This window comes from Ranitomeya variabilis, chromosome 4, assembly GCF_051348905.1.
Source record: "Ranitomeya variabilis isolate aRanVar5 chromosome 4, aRanVar5.hap1, whole genome shotgun sequence".
Taxonomy (NCBI): Eukaryota; Metazoa; Chordata; class Amphibia; order Anura; family Dendrobatidae; genus Ranitomeya; species Ranitomeya variabilis.
The window spans coordinates 619612298-619627722 of NC_135235.1; the positions used below are offsets into that span (position 1 = coordinate 619612298).

The 15425-nt window shown below is 45.2% G+C and overlaps 1 protein-coding gene across 1 annotated transcript in view; it reads left to right on the top strand.

The window, feature by feature from the left end:
- LOC143766073 (ABC-type organic anion transporter ABCA8-like) overlaps nucleotides 1–15425 on the top strand; it is a 153761-nt gene that overhangs the window by 17435 nt on the left and 120901 nt on the right. The window contains exons 4-11 of the mRNA XM_077253456.1: nucleotides 2652–2807; nucleotides 2918–3018; nucleotides 5448–5674; nucleotides 5794–5932; nucleotides 7665–7850; nucleotides 8295–8442; nucleotides 11441–11606; nucleotides 14933–14991. Coding sequence (XP_077109571.1) covers nucleotides 2652–2807; nucleotides 2918–3018; nucleotides 5448–5674; nucleotides 5794–5932; nucleotides 7665–7850; nucleotides 8295–8442; nucleotides 11441–11606; nucleotides 14933–14991 — 1182 coding nt within the window. The remainder of the gene's footprint in view (nucleotides 1–2651; nucleotides 2808–2917; nucleotides 3019–5447; nucleotides 5675–5793; nucleotides 5933–7664; nucleotides 7851–8294; nucleotides 8443–11440; nucleotides 11607–14932; nucleotides 14992–15425) is intronic.

Below are 15425 nucleotides of genomic sequence, written 5' to 3' on the forward strand. Positions count from 1 at the left end.
TAATGGGAAAATGAGCTTTAATGGGGATAAATGTAAGGTCATGCAGTTGGGTGGAGCAAATAAGATGTATAATTATGTGCTTAATTGTAAAACACGGCAAAACTGTCAATGAAAAAGACATTGGTGTATGGGTGGATGACAAACTCACATTTAGTGGCTGTAATGAATGGAAACGGAGGCACAGAAGGTGAAGTTCACATTTGTTTTTATTGAAGTTTAGCGCGGAACCTCGGTCCGGGGGGCTCCGAAGGGGGCGTGACTATGTGAGCCCCAGACACCCGTAGTATGTCCCCTCGAACAAGGTCAAAATGGAATGCCTGGGGGACACGGCTACGGCCTCTAGTTAGACCCCGGACTCGTGGCAGCTGTCCCAGTGGAACAGGTGGACAAGCAGGGTTAGCAGAAGACGTGGAGCTAACCAGGTGATACCGGGTGTACGGTTAAGAGCTGGTACCGGCGAGTCTGGCGTTGTCCGGAGAGGAGGATGGCTGACTGACGGGACGAGACGGGATTGAGTTGATAGAACAGACGTCGTCCAGGATAGCCCGGTAGCAGGTAGCTGATGATCTGTGGAGACAGACAGTATAAGCGGAGTACTGGCAGAGAACTTCAGAAACAGAAGCACGTGCTGACAGGAACCGGAAGTAAGCAACAGTGGATACTTGTTGCTTCGGCACCCTCTCTATGGTGGAGGGGCTAGAAATAGTGATCATTAACACGCCATTGGTCAGAAGTACTTTTTGGAAAATGCGTGCTGTCTCTTTAAGAGACCGGGAGTGAGCGCGCGCGCGCGACCTAAGCACTCTGACCGAGAACCTGCTGGCTGCGTGCTCTATCTGTGGCAGAGGCTGTATCCGGACAGCGTGGAGCCGGCACAGAGCGGGAGTCCCGACGGGGACCCCGCGAAGGTACAGGGGTTGGACCGGGTGTAACAGTGGTCAGTGTCATGCAGCTGCTACAAAGGCAAATAAAATAATGGGATGCATTAAAAGAGGCATAGATGCTCATGAGGAGAACATAATTTTAGCTCTATACAAGTCACTAATTCGACCACACTTAGAATACTGTGTACAGTTCTGGTCTCCGGTGTATAAGAAAGACATAGCTGAACTGGAGCGGGTGCAGAGAAGAGCGACCAAGGTTATTAGAGGACTGGGGGGTCTGCCATACCAAGATAGGTTATTACACTTGGGGCTATTTAGTTCGGAAAAACGAAGGCTAAAGGTACCTTCACACTGAACAACTTAACAACGATATCGCTAGCGATCCGTGACGTTGCATCGTCCTGGATAGCGATATCGTTGTGTTTGACACGCAGCAGCGATCAAGATCCTGCTGTGACATCGTTGGTCGGAGCCAGAAGGCCAGCACCTTATTTCGTCGCTGGATCACCCGCTGACATCGCTAGATCGGTGTGTGTGACACCGATCCAGCGATGTCTTCACTGGTAACCAGGGTAAACATCGGTTTACTAAGCGCAGGGCCGCGCTTAGTAACCCGATATTTACCCTGGTTACCATTGTAAATGTAAAAAAAAAAAACACTACATACTCACCTTCTGATGTCTGTCGCGTCCCCCAGCATCCGCTTCCCTGCACTGTGTCAACGCCGGCCGGCCGTAAAGCAGAGCACAGCGGTGACGTCACCGCTCTGCTTTAGGGCCGGCGCTGACACAGTGCAGGGAAGCGGACGCCGGGGGGCGCGACAGACACCGGAATGTAAGTATGTAGTGTTTTTTTTTTTACATTTACACTGGTAACCAGGGTAAACATCGGGTTACTAAGCGCGGCCCTGCGCTTAGTAACCCGATGTTTACCCTGGTTACCTGGGGACTTCGGCATAGTTGGTCGCTGGAAAGCTGTCTGTGTGACAGCTCTCCAGCGACCACAGAACGACAAAACAGCGACGCTGCAGCGATCGGCATCGTTGTCTATATCGCTGCAGCGTCGCTTAATGTGACGGTACCTTAAGGGGTGATCTTATTTTAATGTATAAATATATGAGGGGACAGTACAAAGACCTTTCTGATGATCTTTTTAATCATAGACCTGAGACAGGGACAAGGGGGCATCCTCTACGTCTGGAGGAAAGAAGGTTTAAACATAACAACAGACGCGGGTTCTTTACTGTAAGAGCAGTGAGACTATGGAACTCTCTGCCGTATGATGTTGTAATGAGTGATTCACTACTAAAATTTAAGAGGGGACTGGACGTCTTTCTTGAAAAGTATAATGTTACAGGTTATATATACTAGATTCTTTGATCCAGGGATCTAGTCTGATTGCCGTGTGTGGAGTCGGGAAGGAATTTTTTTCGCCAAAGTGGAGCTTACTCTTTGCCACATGTTTTTTTTTTACCTTCCTCTGGATCAACATGTTAGGGCATGTTAGGTTAGGCTATGGGTTGAACTAGATGGACTTAAAGTCTTCCTTCAACCTTAATAACTATGTTACTATGTTACTATTTAAAGGGACAACCCATGAATGCACAATGACATGTTAAATGTATTTCCAGATTACACAGTACGTATACAGTACAAACATTTAGTGCCCCAATGATTGCAGGGTTGGTTATGGTGGGCAGTGGTAGTCACAGGGTCCTTCCCGATCTTTTGTTTCATATCAGCCTTTTTGTTTGTTTCTTTCTTTCAGCAGAGAATTTTGTAGAATTTGAAGATGAAAGTGAATTGCTGGACGCCATAAGCAGGAACCTGACGGTGGCCGTTCTCTTCCAGGACTCATTCCGCTATCATATCAGATACAACATGGCTGATATCGTCCTTCCCAATGAATACCTCTCACGCATGGGTAAAGGAATCATTCAATGACTAGTCATTAATCAGGGCCTCAGTTTCTCATTTGGCAATCCAGTCAGGCCCGTTTTTTTTCAATGATGGACAGCTACTTTCTTTTTGCAGGACTGTGTGATACACCAGAGTCAGAGTATTGCGTTCCCTTTCAGTATTGGAAAAGCGGATTCATCTCACTGCAAGCAAGTATCGACTCCTCCATCATTGAAGTGAGTGGAGTTTTTTATGTTTGTTTTTTTTTAATAAGGTTTTGGGTTGCTTTAAGGCTATGTCTCCACGTTCAGGATGGCCGGCGGTATCGCCGCAGCGGCGAAGCCGCTCGGCGCTAAGCCCCGCCCCCTTTCTGTGACGCGATCATGCCGGATGTGTTAACTCTTCATATCCGGGATGATCGCTCGCTCCCATAGGGCCCTGTGATATGCCTTGCGGGGACGCTGCGTCCCCGCAAGGTGTACGGACATGCTGCGATCTGAAAAGACGTGCAGCATGTCCGGAGTCGCAGGGCCGCCGCGTGCGGGTTTCCACGCATAGTGGAGACGGGATTTCATAAAATCCCCTCCACTATGCTGGAACATCTGGACGCTGCTTTTTTGACGCTGCAGCTCTGCGCAGCGTCAAAAAAGCAGCGTTTCCTGACCGTGGAAACATACCCTAACAGTATGTTTTATTTCTGACTTTCCCTGTAACTGGGGCTGATATATTAAGCCCAAGTCCACGTAAACATGTTTCTGGGACGCTTTGTCTCGTTTTTTATATTTTTCAATTGGTTTTCATTTGGGCCTTTATTTTCACTCGTTTTTTAGTGTTTTTCACCTTTTTTCAGTTGCACCTTTTACTTGTTTTTCCATTTGCATCTTTTTATTTGTATTAGCCTGTTTGTTTTTCAATGTCTATCATTTTGGGCGATGTTTTCAGCTGATTCATTGATTGTGACTCTTTAAAAAGTTGCAAAATTTTAGAGTTTTTTTCTGCAGGCAGTAAAGAAGCTGCTTACAAAAAGCATGTTTTGCTGCATTTTTCAGGATCCCAAAGTTCATCCTTGCTTCCACCACAGAAGCATCAATACAGTTCACCAATGCAAGACATATGTGAAACCATAAAACCATTTTTGGAGAAAAAAAGGGCAAATTGATCAAATTATTTAGTGGAAAAAAAAAATTTGTCTGATAAAATAGTGACTATGCTGAACAAAAACGTTCATAAGTGTTCATGAAAAGATACACAAGTACAAATATTAGAGCAGGGAGAGGTGAAGTAGATGGGAATAGTTGGCAGAGTTCTTAGGACACTGTTTACTTTTACACTTTGGTCAGTCCATGAGTAGATCAGGTATTGTTCAATTTCACTGCACACCTTTGTCAGCTAATGTTTACTTTTCACACATCACTAAACTGCACTAATCCTAGCTGCCATTCTCAGGGGAGGAGACCAAGACATTATGGGAAAATCATAAATAAATGGGTTTCACATACTGCTCTTCCTGCTTTTTTTCATTAAAAACACAGGAAAACCTGGCACCCGCGTTTTTACTACGTTTTTGCACTTACTCATTGCTTTCTGTGGGTGAAAAAACACTGAAAGAAGTGACACGCTGCAGTTTTCAAAAACGCATCAGTTTTCCAATTCAGTCAAGAAAAAAAACAATGTATGTGCATGAGATTTATGAAATCTCATAGCTTTTGCTGGTACTGTAAAATGCTGTAAAAAAATGGAGCATATAGGCAACATGTGAGCATAGCCTATCAATCAGTGTCCACGTTTTCTGGCAGGTTCATGTATGACACAGATGGCAATTTGTTTTGTCCACCATGTAATACTGTATTTCACCTCCAGTGGCAGCTGTTAGGCCAGACGTGGTGTACCACGGTCCAGGGAGATTCTGGAGTGGTGTAACTGGTGGGTTAGACTTGGGTCCAAATCAACTCCTGGTGCTACTCCAGGATGGACACTGGAGAAGAATCGGCCAGGAACTAGTTAAACAGGAGAGATACGGCTGGTAGGCAGATGATGAATCAGACACAGGCAGGACAGGTACAGGAACACAGATCAGCCACAGGTGCAGGTACGCAGGGGCAGGTTCAGGCAGATCAGGAGCAGGACGAGGCACAGGCAGGATGGATATTGGTATGGGTTCAACAGGACAGATTGGAACAGGTGCAGACAGGGAAGACCGGATCAGGCAAGCAGGACAGAGTACGAGGACCTAACAATTAGCTAGCAGGATATACACGGATTGACTAAAGTTGCTAAGGCACTTCCCATTAGGGGAGGGTGCCATATATACCAGACGTCTCCCAGCTATTGGCTGGTGTCGTTTTTAGCAGTGCGTGCGGTGGCCCTTTTAGAGTAAGGGAGCCGCATGTGCCCTAAGCACACTCACAGGAGACCTGCATGCCGTTCGCAGGTCCTGGGAGCAGACAGATGCCGTGGGAGAGCGGATGGGTAAGTGAATACGGCATCATCCCTGCAGGGGGAGAGGGAGAGGACACAAGTAGGGGCGCCGGCGCTGCCCTAACATTTGGTTTTCCACTACGATCATCTCTAATCTCGAGTGGTCTCAGAACTTTTAAAAGAGGTGCTTTTTAGCTGCCATATTACTCCACATTAATATCGCCACAACCAATTTTATGATTTACAGATGACCACCAATCATTCTGTATGGAAAAACATGGCTTCCATCAGGGTAACCAAAATGCTGTCTCCAACTCAAACGTGGCGAAACAATCTGCACATCGGTTCCTTCCTGCTCTTCATAAACTTGAGCTTCGTGTGTGTGATGTATCTCCTGTCTCTGTACGTCTCAAGAGAGCGGCGTGAGATGAAAGAGATCATGGACATGATGAGGCTGAGAAACCTTGCTTTCTGGTGAGCTGTCAAACATTATTCTCCTTAAAGGCATAACAGAATACCCCTTTAAAAGGAAATGTAGGTTTCTTTAACATGTCAAGAGTTAGTTCATTGCATTTATTGCTCTTCACCTTTAGGTTATCCTGGGCCATAATGTACACCGTCTACCTGTTCATCATTGCCAATCTGATGACTCTGCTCACACAAGATTTTCTGTTTTTGCAAAGCTCCTATGGTGTGATCATGCTCTTGTTTTTCCTGTATGGTTTATCATCGGTAGGTATTATCATTCTACTAATTATTATTTACTAGGGTCTGGAATAATGTATACCTTCAACAAAGATTTTAGGTCCAAGATTCTGTACTAGCAATTTCATAATTTACCTTTGGTTGGGATTGGAGCATGTTTTTTTCTGATACATACCTCCTCTCCACACAACCATAGAGGTAAATGATAGAGTTTAGATCAACTTGAGTCACCATTAGGGAGAGCGATATAAGCTGTAATAATGACACCTTTTGCCTATACACTGTGATAATGCCTCTGCTTTGCCGCCATATAGCAATAGTGTCCTTGTTCTGATTCCACAAGTGCAAAACTCCCATTGTGCATTCATATAGTAATTGTGCCCCCTCTGTGCCTCCATATAGTAACAGCGCCCACCCCACTCTGTGTTGCTCCATATAGTAATAGTGCCCTATCTGTGCCTCCATATGGTAATAGTGACCCATCTGTGCCTCCACATAGTAATAGTGCCCCATCTATGCCTTTGTTTAGTAATAGTGACCCATCTGTGCCGCCATATAGTAATAGTGCCCCCCATGCCTCCATATAGTAATAGTGCCCCATCTGTGCCTCCATATAGTAATAGTGCCCCCTTTATGCTTCCATAGGAGTGCTTTTGTGCCTCCAGAGAACTGACCTCCTCTGTCCCTCCACATAGTAATAGTGCCCCTCTTTGTGCCTTCATGTATTATTAGTGCCCCCTTTGTGCCTCCATGTACTAATAGTACCCCTCTGACTGTGCCTCTATATACTAGTAGTGCCTCCTCTGCCCCTCCATGTAGTTTTTGTCATGATCCATTCCAGAGTTTAGTCCTGTCTGCTCTTTCTCCGGGCGGATCATGTCAAGGGTTAACTTTGCTCTGCCTCATTCTGGGCTCAGGTTTGCTATTTAGCTCCCAAGTATCCTGAGGGTGGTGTCAGCTAAAGTTATGCCTTCGGCGTGTGAACCTGACTCTGGAAGCCCTTGATTTGTCCTGCTGTGAACCCTGACTTGTCCTGTGTCTGTTATCTCCTTCTATCTTCCCTTTCCCAGCGTTTCTCTGTTTGTCTGTTGATCTGCTTGACTCTCCAGTTCTGACCTCCTGGCTTGGCTATTGACTCAGTTTCGGTTTGTCCCTATTTTGTACTGTATTTTGCCCGTCCTGGTTTACTGATCTCTTGCTACGTCCTGACTATCCATACTGTCTAAATCCTTTAGTACTGTCGTGCTATCTCGTGCTCTGACTCGGCTTTTCTGACCACTCTCTCACCACTTGGTGGCGTCTGTTCTGCTACTCAGTGTGTGCAGTCTCACTTCCCTATCAAGCTCCCCCTGGTGGAGGTTGCACTGTACTGCACTGCAGCTGTATGACAGTTTTAGTGCCTTTCACTGTGCCTCTTCATAGTAATAGCGCCCTTCTATATCCAGGGAATAAAATCAAAGAAAATAAATACTTTCCTCACTCTTCTCCCATGATAAGTGGTGAATGCCTCTTCGACCTTTCTGCAGTCTGTGTGTTGGTGTAGGCAGCATGAAGAGGTGACCTCATTGCACTGCATGACGGCCACTATGTGATCCTGATGTCTCTCTACTCTACCACAGTTTTTAACAGTATCCACATACTGAGGACCCAATGCAGCCTACCACCAGCACTGGGTCAAATAGGATTTGCCAGAATTGCCAGATGGGCAGTCCGGCCCTTAATACTGACATAGCTTAACAGTATTTTCGTTTTTGCACAGATGTGTTTCACCTTCATGCTGATCGTTCTTATCAAAAGTCCTCGAGCTACGGCCATCGCAGGGTTCTTCATCACCTTCCTCCAATCTGTCCTCAGCCTCCTCCTTCTAATGAAAGATCTCCCCAAATCTATGGAGGTGCTCCTAAGCATCTTCCCGACATTTGCCTTCTCAGTTGGGATTACACAGGTAACCTACGCAGACCCTCAGCTTAGAGTTTCCTATATTATCATTTGTATTAAATACTGACTTCACATGATTGCTATTAGCAAAGCATTCATTAAGGGGACTTAAAGCTTGTATGAGAAGTCAGTGATAGGATGAATGACATAATTTCTAAGCGATGTCTACCTGTATGATAACTAATTTTATGTAAAAAAATGAGTGGGATTTCCTTACAAAGTGTGTAATTCTTCATTTCTCCTGGGGTGTCACTGTAGGAATATTGAACACTTGGAGCTTAAATAATCACTGATCACAGTTGATCACAGGAGATTTAATTAATAAAATTGTAGCTGACTTCATCTACCATTAGGGGCAATTCACCATAATCAGATGTACACCACTGGTGTTCAGCCCGCTCCTGTGCTGCCACTTGTCATTGTCTGTTCTGGATTTTGCTTTTTTTTTCAGACTATATATTTGGAACATGATTTTCGAGGTGTCCACTTCTCCAACATGATGGACAATTCCTCTCACATCCTGTTCAGCTGCATCGTTCTCATTGTGGATGCTTTTTTCTACATGATGATGACACTGTATTTCGAGAAGATTTTGGCTGGTAAATAATGTGATGTGTACATGAGACGATTTACACAAAAAGCAGAGCATTAGAGGAGTATTCCTATCTCATTTACACCCACAAGAAAAGATTGACCCCTAAAAATTGACTTGAACTTCTTTTCCTAAAAACATTAAGGACTAATAACCCACAGCACAAATACAGGCAAATAAACTGGGGTGTTTGAGCGGTGTCTGGGATCACCCAAATATTTTCAGGACGTAAATACAGTTGTGCTCAAAAGTTTACATACCACGGCAGAATTTTTGCTTTCTTGGCCTTTTTTACAGAGAATGTGAATGATAACACCAAAACGTTTCTCCACTCATGGTTAGTGGTTGGGAGAAGCCATTTATTGTCAAGCTACTGTGTTTTCTCTTTTTAAATCATAAGGACAGCCCAAAACATCTAATTGACCCTGATCAAAAGTTCACATACCCGAATTCTTAATACCGTGTATTGCCTCCTCTAACATCAATGACAGCTTGAATTCTTTAGTGGTAGTTGTGGATGAGGTTCTTTATTTTCTCAGATTTTAAAGCTGCCCACTATTCTTGGCAAAACGCCTCCAGTTCCTGTAAATTCATGGGCTGTCTAGCATGAACTCTGCACTAGAGATTTCCCCAGAGTGGCTCAATGATATTGAGGTCAGGAGACTGAGATGGCCACTCCAGAACCTTCACTTTGTTCTGCTGTAGCCAATGACAGGTCAACTTGGCCTTGTGTTTTGGATCATTGTCATGTTGCAACGTCCAAGTAAATCCCATGCGCAGCTTTCGGGATGATGATTGCAAATTTGCCTCAAGTATTTGCTGATAACGTGCTGCATTCACCTTTCCTTCAATTTTGACCAAGTTTCCTGTCCCTTTGTAGCTCACACATCCTCAAAACATCAGTGATCCACCTCCTTGCTTTACAGTAGGAATGGTTTTCCTTTCATCATAGGCCTTGTTGACCTCTCTCCAAATGTAACGTTTATGGTTGTGGCCAAACAGTTCAATTTTGGTCTCATCACTCCAAATTACCTTGTTCCAGAAGTTTTGAGGCTTGTCTCTGTGTTGTTTTGCATATTGTAGGTGAGATAATTTGTGGCATTTGCGCAGTAATGGCTTTCTTCTGGCGACTCGACCATGCAGCCCATTTTTCTTCAAGTGCCTCCTTATTGTGTATCTTGAATTTTCTTGGCAGTTGTGGATGACATTTTTGTTGGTCTACCTGACCGTGGTTTTGTTTTTATAGAGCCCCTGATTTTCCATTTGTTCATCCTAGTTTGAACACTGCTAACTGGCATTATCAATTCCTTCGATATCTTTTTGTATCCCTTTCCTGTGTTATACAGTTCAACTATCTTTTCCCGTAGATCCGTTTACAATTCTTTTGCTTTCCCCATGACTCACAATCCAGAAACGTCAGTGGCTGGATGAAAGATGCAAGAGTCTGTCTGGATCCCAGAAACTCACTCAGCATTTATGCACACACACTGATTACAAGCAAACAGGTCACAGGTGAGGATGTTACCTTTAGTAGCCATTCAAACCCATTTGTGTCAACTTCTGTGCATGTTATCAGGCCAAAATCACCAGGGTATGTGAACTTTTGATACACTTGGATGTTTTGGGTTGTCATTATGAGTTAAAATGAGAAAACACAGTAGTTTGACCATAAATGGCTTCACCCAACCACTAACCATGAGTGGAGAAAAAGTTTTGGTGTTATCATTCATACTCTCTGAAAAAAGGCCAAGAAAGCAAAAATTCTGCTGGGATATGTAAACTTTTGAGTATAACTGTGTGTGGACCTAATAGGTCCCTACCTCTCCCTAGATTGTCCCCCTTCTTTACAGCGGAGGGTGGCACCCTAATTTGTACCTCGTGGCGCCCCGGCTCAACGTCAGTGTCCCTACTCACCCTATTACACCCTAGCTCAAATTGTAGACACAAAACAGATAGAGCGTGGGAAAACATTAAAATGTATGTGCATCAAGGTCCCAAACTAAGTCTATTGGGTATCCTTGAAAGAGCAACCTGGTTCCATAGGAATCTTGAGGATGTAGAGAAATGTCATATATATAGATGGAAATTCCAGAGATACAGTGTATACTGTAGATCTATAATATTTTTCCTGTATGTGGTAAGAGATCTCAGCCCTTCGTTCAGTAGTGGAAAACCAGAGTGTCACCAATTTATACTGTCCCTCCTATTAGGGATCCTAAACATGGAATACATAAAAATATTTGTTCCTATATTGTACACCACCATGAGGGGGTATTATTGATATCATTACCTGGCAAAGACATGCAGATGTAGGCATGATATTATTATCCCCACTAATTTGTAAGCTGTCAAGTATCGTCCCTCTATCGAAGAACCATCAATATGGTATGAGAAAAGCAACCATCAGTGGTGTCAAGAAAGTGTAGACATTAATCATTAGTGATCCCTAGTTCAGAATTCCATCATCCAATATGGTATCATACATTTCCACCATCCAATATGATAACAGACATTTCCGCCATCCTATATAGTTTCAGACATTACCACCATCCAGCCTTCGCTTAAGGTGACCATATGCAAAGGCACCAGCTGATTTGGGCAGGACTCGTCCTCCATCTAACATGTTTTGAGTCTTGGTGACTCTTTGCACAACGGCTGATGTTGAGGAAAAGAAGGATCGGGCATGTTGTACTTCAGCATGCCCAATCTTTTGTTTTTGGAAAGATGAATTTCCACAAGTACCAGATTACTGCCATTAAGAACAAGTTTGCTCGACCGAGTTGAGTGTGCATGGAAGATGCGAGGAATAGCTAATGACAATCAAAAGTATATGGCCACCTTGACACTTCCCAGAGATATGAGGTGTCAGCACATTATTGGTCCAACAGCTTATTTTATAATGTGTGTATGATTCTCAGCTGATCCTCCAAAATGTATATGTATCGTGCACTACGTGTGGTCCTCGCTTTACATATAAGTACTGACATCAGTATTATGCCCACTAGATAAACATGGCAGGAGGTACGAGCCGTTATTCTTCCTGAGATCTTCATTCTGGTCAAAACGGAACCCGACCCCTCTAAAGACAGAGGAGGATGGAGGCAACGATATGCCGGCAGGGGAATACGTAGAAAAAGTCTCTGCAGAATTACTGGGCAAAGAGGCTGTAAGGTAAAGACGGCGAGGTTCTTCCTGTGCTCCACCTTGTAAAGACGTGCCTGCTCAGGTCGGTCCGATCCACTCTCGCTATCTTCAATTCTGGTATGAATACTGGCACAAGAAACTAAGAAATAGGGAATCCGTGATTGTAAGAAGGGGGGAAAATCATTGACCCCTCCTAAAATTGAGAATTTAGACTTTATTTTGCAGTGCATTGTGAGGACTCTGATGAGGATTACATAATTAAATCTAAGATGTCTACACTATATGGAGAAAAGTATTAGGACACACATCTTAATCATTCAATCCCACTATTTCATTCAGTTCTATTGTCCCAGGTGTCTAATATCAGGCCCCTCACTTCTGGTGGATAATATCCAGTCCCTCGCCTCTTCAGTGTATAGATTGAGGCCTCTCGCCTGGTGTATAACATCAGGCCCCTCACTCCTGGCGGATAATATCCGGTCCCTCACTTTAGAAAAAATGCCGACAGCACATCAGATATGGTGATGCAAGTCCTAATTCCACTGGACCATATGGAAAATGTACATACCAAAGTTGCAATGAAGGACAGCATCAAATCCGGGTGAAGTATCCAAAAAGAAGTGCACTTTATATGGCATAATAAAGGAACTTCTTTTTGGATACTTCACCCGGATTTGATGCTGTCCTTCATTGCAACTTTGGAATATCCGGTCCCTCGTCCCTCCAGTGTATAAATTCCGACCTCTTGCCCCCCAGTGTATAACATCAGGTTACCCCCCACGGGTGTATAACATCTGACCTCCCGGTGTATAATATCCAGCCCCTCGCCCCTAGGGTGTACCATTTGGTCCCCCGCCATGCCGCCTGCATTTACTAACATATGACAGAACGGCTGGTGGTGCAGAGCTCACTAGGAGCCGTCTGTGTAAGCAGTCAGTTCATCACATTTCTTCCCTCCTAAATATTCCCCATCACCTGTGAGGGATATTATTGAGAATTGAAAGGAACCGCAGCAACGTTACAGACGGGGGACAAGTGCTGAGGAGCAGAGGACATTAAAGTCACAATGCTCTGCTGACTCCATAACTGCAGAGATTAGACCTACTTTGGAATTAATATCAGCACAAACACTGTGCCCCCGCCGGGAGCTTCATGGCCAAGCAGCTTCATGCAGCCTTACATCACCAAGCACAATGCTGAGCGTCAGATGGAGTGGTGTAAAGCCGCCTCCACTGGATTCTGGAGGAAACGTGTTTTGTGCAGTGATGGATCACACTTCTCTATCTTAATTCAACAATACAAGACATTTTAGACAACTGTAGCTTCTAGTTTTGTGGGAACAATTTGGGGAAGGCCCTTTTCTGTTCCCCATGACTGTGCCCATGCACAAGAGCCATGCAGACATGGTTGGGGGAGTGTGGTTTTGAAGAACATTAAAATCTTTACAAAACAGTAAGGCTGAAGCTTTTTTGATTTTTCCCTAAAAAACAAAACTTTTGCAAAAGTTACTGAACTTTCACTGAAGAGTTAATGCAGCGCTCCAGAGTCCTGGTCGTTGCAGTGATGTCGCTCTGCCACTAAGGGGAGTGATGTCACGTCTGATTGCACTAAATGAGTAAAGGTACCTTCACACGAAACGACATCGCTAGCGATCCGTGACGTTGCAGCGTCCTGGCTAGCGATATCGTTTCGTTTGACACGCAGCAGCGATCAGGATCCTGCTGTGATGTCGCTGGTCGCTGAATAAAGTCCAGAACTTTATTTGGTCGTCCGATCGCTGTGTATCGTTGTGTTTGAAAGCAAAAGCAACGATACCAGCGATGTTTTACACTGGTAACCAGGGTAAACATCGGGTTACCAAGCGCAGGGCCGCGCTTAGTAACCCGATGTTTACCCTGGTTACCAGCGTAAAAGTAAAAAAACAGTACATGCTCACCTGCGCGTCCCCTGCCGTCCGCTTCCTGCTCTGACTGAGATCCGGCCCTAAAGTGAAAGTGAAAGCACAGCGGTGACGTCACCGCTGTGCTGTTAGGGCCGGAGCTCAGTCAGTGTCAGGAAGCGGACGCTGGGGGACGCGCAGGTGAGCATGTACTGTTTGTTTTTTTTACTTTTACGCTGGTAACCAGGGTAAACATCGGGTTACTAAGTGCGGCCCTGCGCTTAGCAACCCGATGTTTACCCTGGTTACCCGGGGACCTCGGCATCGTTGGTCGCTGGAGAGCGGTCTGTGTGACAGCTCTCCAGCGATCAAACAGCGACGCTGCAGCGATCGACATCGTTGTCGCTATCGCTGCAGCGTCGCTTCGTGTGAAGGTACCTTTACACTTCACACTCTGGCCACCAGGGGGAGCAAAGGGTTCTATGTTTTAGGCCACTCCTCACACTCTGGTAAAACTGGGGGTTGGATAGGAAGTTAGGGAGAAGCTGACTGGGTTTTGCCCAGGCAACATCCTGTGAGAGAGGGAGTTCCTGGGAAGATTCAGGGGGGTCTCTGTCAGGGGTGGGATCCTGACAGTGGCCTAGCGAAAAGGACAGATCTTTACGGAGCCACGCCTGCACCCGTTGTGGCGGCATCCTAAGAGAGGACACGAAGCGAGGTTTATTGTGGAGAAGTGAGAAACGAGATCACAGCACAAAGGAGAGTAGAACCAGTAGGAGTTGTGCCCTAAGACCGTGGCAACATCCTACTGAGGCGCGTAGCCGGTGGCCGGAACGCCGAGGAAGTATTGGGCTCCAAGCATTACTTCAAACAGCGGCAGGACAGTTAACTCTAGGTTGGCTGTCTCACCTAAATCACCTAAGCAGACATAGGAGGCAACTGTGGGAGAGGGGCGTCTCTAGGGTCCCAGAATAACTCCAGGCCTACCCGTCATACGGGTGCGTCCTAGCCATATCATCTGGGGGACGGAGAGAGAAAGAACATCAGAAACAGACACAACAGTTGTGAGGACTATCCCGTGGTGCTCAGCAGGGAGGTACTACAACACACAGGCGCTAGAAGGTAGGCACTGATTTCCACCTGCAAAGGGAACTCTGGATGTGCCTTCGGACCGGCCGGTCTCAGCCAGCCCTGTTAGCAGTGCTCTGGATTGCGGATCCCGAAGCCTCCAGTAAAGAGGTAAAGAGACTGCAACCCTGTGTCCTCGTTATTCATCGCGCCTCGCACCACGCACCAGCATCACACCTTTCATTGGACGCCCCTTAGCAGGGTCAGGGACCGGGTCTAGCCACCGTGACAACCCCAGGACCGAGACAGAGAGGCCCGGTACCGAGTACCCCACGGCCCTGCGTCTGGGGGCGCTCCATTAATTCTAGAAATGTTAGAAACTTAAAACCGTTTATTTTTCTTATAGGATACATGAGGTTAGGAAGACATTCATCGACTCGGATAAAAAGGTTGAGGCTTTGAGAGGCAAGTTTATTTATTGTTTCTTTTTCTGCACTGTAAGTACTGCAATGCAATATTCCTTTTTTATGCTCCTGTGAAGATTTTGCAAGAAAACTTCCAAAACTTTAGGGTTTACAGATGTTTTTGTTTGACTCATCACTTGCAAGTCACTAAATTTGTTGCAAATGTTCTCTAGTCCCCCCCCCCCCCAATCCTTGGATTCCAGAAATTTTTGTCACTTATAAAAAGTCTCAAAAATCGTCAAAGACAAAAAAAGCTCTTGATTTTATGTAAAATTCATGGCCCCTGTTTGCCATTTTCAAGAATTTGGTGCAAAAATCATCAATGAAGAAAACCACAAGACAAAAAAATAAAAGTGACTTGAAATGTTGAATTGGGGCCAATTAGTTACGACAGCTGTGGATTTGTGCAGGGAAATTCCTTAAATTTGGCATCGA